The sequence below is a fragment of the Loa loa genome, assembly GCF_000183805.2.
Source record: "Loa loa unplaced genomic scaffold supercont3.250, whole genome shotgun sequence".
NCBI classification, from domain to species: Eukaryota; Metazoa; Nematoda; class Chromadorea; order Rhabditida; family Onchocercidae; genus Loa; species Loa loa.
In genome coordinates this window covers 73,413-77,862 of record NW_018108430.1, presented here as the reverse complement: position 1 = coordinate 77,862, position 4,450 = coordinate 73,413, and the positions used below count along the sequence as shown (strand labels likewise).

The following is a 4,450-nucleotide window of genomic DNA, read 5'->3' as shown; positions in this document are numbered from 1 at the left end:
ATGCAAATTATGTGTAACAATCTGAAATTTGTGATAAAATTGTATCATAAATTTGAAATTATTTTATGTTTTCAATTTTTATTTACCATAAATTATTTGGGTAAGAAAAATAAAATTTCATGAATTATATTCTCAAATTTCTATTTACATTTTATGAGTTAACAAATTTGGCCCATGTTATTCTAACTCTAACTACTTCTTCCTTTGCTTTATAACATCCAAAATTTAATAAATGCTTAATTTAAAATGAAATTTTAGTCGAAATATGCGCTGCCTGCGATAATATACCAGCAATAGGAGTTGCGTATTTGGATCATGGCGAAAGTAATGGTCAAATGGCTATCATTTATGGAGCAGATCCACTTGGCTGTCGTACTGCTAATCTCATTTGTGATGCTGGTCCATTGGTATGTCTTCTATGCTAATTATATCAAAATTTTGATCAATTTTATGCTAATTACTTGTTGTAAAATTAATTATAATAAGTTTCAAGTTGTGATATATTATGATGAAAATTATAATAAAATAAAACTGCTGCAATAAATTATCTCAATGAATACGATTTAACAACACGTGAAGAAACTGTTTAATTTTCCAATCAATATTTTACATTCCGGATTCCCATTGAGGTATCAAAATATGGATGTGATATGAAAATTACAATGATAGAATTTTTAAAAAAACTCAAGAAGATACTAATTACATAATCAGTTGTTATCACTGGGTCTAAGCTACCGATTAACTGTTGTCTTTTGTTTGACGAAAAGTTAGATGAAATTTATGCGTTATCATCATGAGCTTTTTACAACAGTTCACAGGGTCATCAAAAGATCCATCAAGGATATTTCTATTTTAACTATTCAAATTTGAATTTTAACACTTTAACATTTGATATTCTATAATAAATTGTAAATACAGTTATACTTACATGCTGTGCGAAAAAACATTTAATATTATATCAGTTAGAATGTTATCATTGTTAATACAATACAAATATTAATATTGTTTAGATCAAGCAAACTGCAATAATCTATGCAAATGGGATTAAAACTAGTTCACTAGCAATGTCACCAATTGGAACGATTCAACTTACCTTAACTTGTGACGAAAATATACGTTGGAAAGCACCTAAAACAAAATCAAATATTTGGAATGTAACATGTCTACTTAGAGGTTTTTTCTTTTTTTAGTTTTGTAGCAATATTTAATATAGTTTAAATTATTATCGTCACTATATTTAACATTAATTAAATCATTTGAGCCAAATATGTTCTAAATTATACATAACAAAAACGAATAATTCATTAACAGAATTCTTTTGAAATGGAATTTAATAAATTTCAAATATAATTAACGATTATTTTCTAACAAATCTCACAACACTAAGTAATTGCAAGTCAAATCAATAAATGATATTAAAATTTGTTTAATTTTTATTCATTAAAATGAAATGAATGAATCACTCATAATTATCATTTGGAACAATTACATACTAATTTATAAATAGTAGTGGAATTTGAAAAACATTTAATCATTTCGGACATTTCACATTTTTTAACTTTAAATCAAATCAGTGCTTCAGGTATTGTTTAATTAATTTCCGAAACCATTTAAGAATATAATTTTGCAATTGTTTATAGATCATCCGATACCAACAACACCATCACCACCAGTAACAACACCGAGTATATTTTTCATCTTATATTCTTGATATTTTAAATTTTAATCAAAATACAAAATAAAAGTCCAAATCTTTTAGAATAAAAATTTTTGTCCTATATTCAAATTATGTGATTGCATCATATAACTTTGACTAATCAAAATTTAATATTAATAAAATTTACAGAACCATGTAGTACATGCGGAAATATCAAAACTGCAAGAGTAAAAAATCCCTCATTAACTGAAGGTGATGGAAAACTTATCATTGAGTATATGCAAAACGAATTTGGTTGCCGGGTAGCTAAAATTGTTTGCAGTGCATATGATGTAAGTGAATTATATCATTATATAGATTATATCACTTTGCATAAAATTTTTAGACCATAATCAATTTCTTTAACCATCTTTAACTATTAACTGTATAAATATAATTGTTTTAATTATTATTAGTATCACAAAATCGGAACATATATTTCTGCAAACCAAATGAATCATTCCCTCATTTTATCCCACAATTCTCGAGAGAGCTCTTTTAATCTTAAGAGTGTACTTTTTGTTTCAATAATATGCTTTCGATTTGCAAAAATAAAAAGAAAAAATGATAAATGAAATAATCAATATAATAATCTTACTTTATGAAACTTTTAGTAGCATGCTAAAACTTTTCATTTCATTGCAACAATACTGAAACCCTTAAAATTTACTTGTAATTTCGTAATTACACTTTATTCAAAGTACAATATTATATACACACATACATTTTGATATATGTATTAATTAAACAATTTAATTAAATTACTAATTAAACATAAATTATTTGGAATATAAATCATTAAATTAAATATAAGTTATTTATATAAATTAAATATAAATTAAATTAAGTATATAAATTGAATTCATGCGAATTAAATGTAAATTAAATTAAATATAAATTATTAAATAAAAATTATATAAATTATTAATTTAATTAATAACTAATAATTTATTAGGAATTTTCGGAAAGTATAATTTATTTCAACGAGATGAAGGATGTACCAGTTGTTTCAAATGCAAATGGTGCTGCAGTGATTTCACTGGTATGCAGTGATAATCTACGTTTTAGAGCTGACGGTTCACGTGTAAACATTGAAACTGTCACCTGTCTTGCACGAGGTTCTCTTGCTTTTATTTATAGTGTTATTTAAAGTGTTTATAATTGATAGTAATCTTTTTTCTTAGTACAGATGTAATGTATTTATATACATCATCGAATTGAATTGAATATTTTGAAAACTGAATAATCTAAAATTTATTAAATACTTTGAAATAATTTGCAAATTTTTGAAGTGAATACAAAAATAGTTTCGGAGTTTTAATAAAAATTTCAATAATTTTAGATATTATTCCAACGGTAATTACAACACCAGCAACTACAAAACTAGTAACTACAACACCTGCACCTACGACAATTGTGACAGTACCTGTGCTAACAACTACAGAAATAGGTGAAAAAACAAAGTTACCTTTAATTATCCTTATTATCATTACCATTAATCTAACTGGAATTATCCTTAATCTAATTTAACAAGCAAAAATTAGAGAATATATAGTTATTTGTATAAATAGGGTGATATGAATACGTGTAAACGTGAAGTGAAATGTGCAAATTTCACTTGTACTCGAATGAAATGTGCAAATTTCACTTGTACTCGAATGAAATGTGCAAATTTCACTTGTACTCGAATGAAATGTGCAATTTCACTTGTACTCGAATGAAATGTGCAAATCTTATTTGTATTTCAATTAATTATAATCAAAAATTTCAGTACCACCCCCTTGTGCTACATGCGAAAACCTTAAAACTAAGCAAATAATGAAGTTGCAACCAAATGAAATTAACGGTGCACTGAAGCTTGAATATTCCAAACAACCTGATGGTTGTCGTGCAGTAAATGTTGTCTGTGGTGATGTCAAGGTTTAAATATTTTAAAAGTTTCTCTTTTTTCGTTTTTAAATTTCAATTAATTTAATTATTTATCTTGTATCAAAATTTTTAAATGTAACATTTATGTATTTATGGAGTTTTGCTTTCTAATATTTATTTCTTAGAAGAAAATTTGAAAATTTTGATAAACAGGAAGGAACTATTGCAAGGATATATTTTAATGAACAAACAGCTTTACCATTTATATCGGATATTACTGGTCAAGCAACAGTGGAATTGATATGTGGAAGTAATTCACGATGGCGTGCATTTGAATCAAAAATTAATGTAGCAAGCGTTTCTTGTGTTGTAATAAGTAAGCAAATAAGTCATTTTTGGTACAATAAAGTCAAGGTACAATAAAGTCAAAGGTCAAAGGTCTCAAGTCAATTTGACTAAAATCAAGTATTTACGACTGATTTTCAAATTGTTTATATTGATAATGATGAAATATTTGAGTTTATCATTACTTTCTAGGATAATTAGTTAGGCTATTTCAGAAGCATTGCCCGTAACAACTACTCCAAAACCGCAACCGCCAACAACACGACCAACTGTAAGCTTTATTAAAAAGACTTTTAGAAGGTATTATTGGTAATCGTTGAACCAATTTAGGCTTCCTCAAATTCTATAAAAAAAAAAAAAGAAATTGATTTCCCATTTTCCTTTTAGATTTATTCCATAATCTTGGGCTCAATTTAAGCATAAATTTTAAATTTTCAAAAAAAAAGAAAATTTAGGTTTGCTGCTTAAGCCTAGCTTAAAAGCGCTTTTTTTTTCTTTATTATCTTCATTTTCCATTTGAATTGAGTTTGCAGTTCTCTT

The 4,450-nt window shown here is 25.9% G+C and overlaps 1 protein-coding gene across 1 annotated transcript in view; it reads right to left on the bottom strand.

The window, feature by feature from the left end:
• Positions 1–1,074: 1,074 nt before the first annotated feature.
• The window catches only part of LOAG_09986 (hypothetical protein), a gene marked incomplete at its 5' end in the record, with an annotated part of 11,197 nt that continues 7,821 nt past the window's right edge, over positions 1,075–4,450 (bottom strand). The window contains one exon of the mRNA XM_020448060.1: positions 1,075–1,128. Within this exon, the coding sequence (XP_020301762.1) occupies positions 1,090–1,128 (39 nt within the window). The 3' untranslated portion in view covers positions 1,075–1,089. The remainder of the gene's footprint in view (positions 1,129–4,450) is intronic.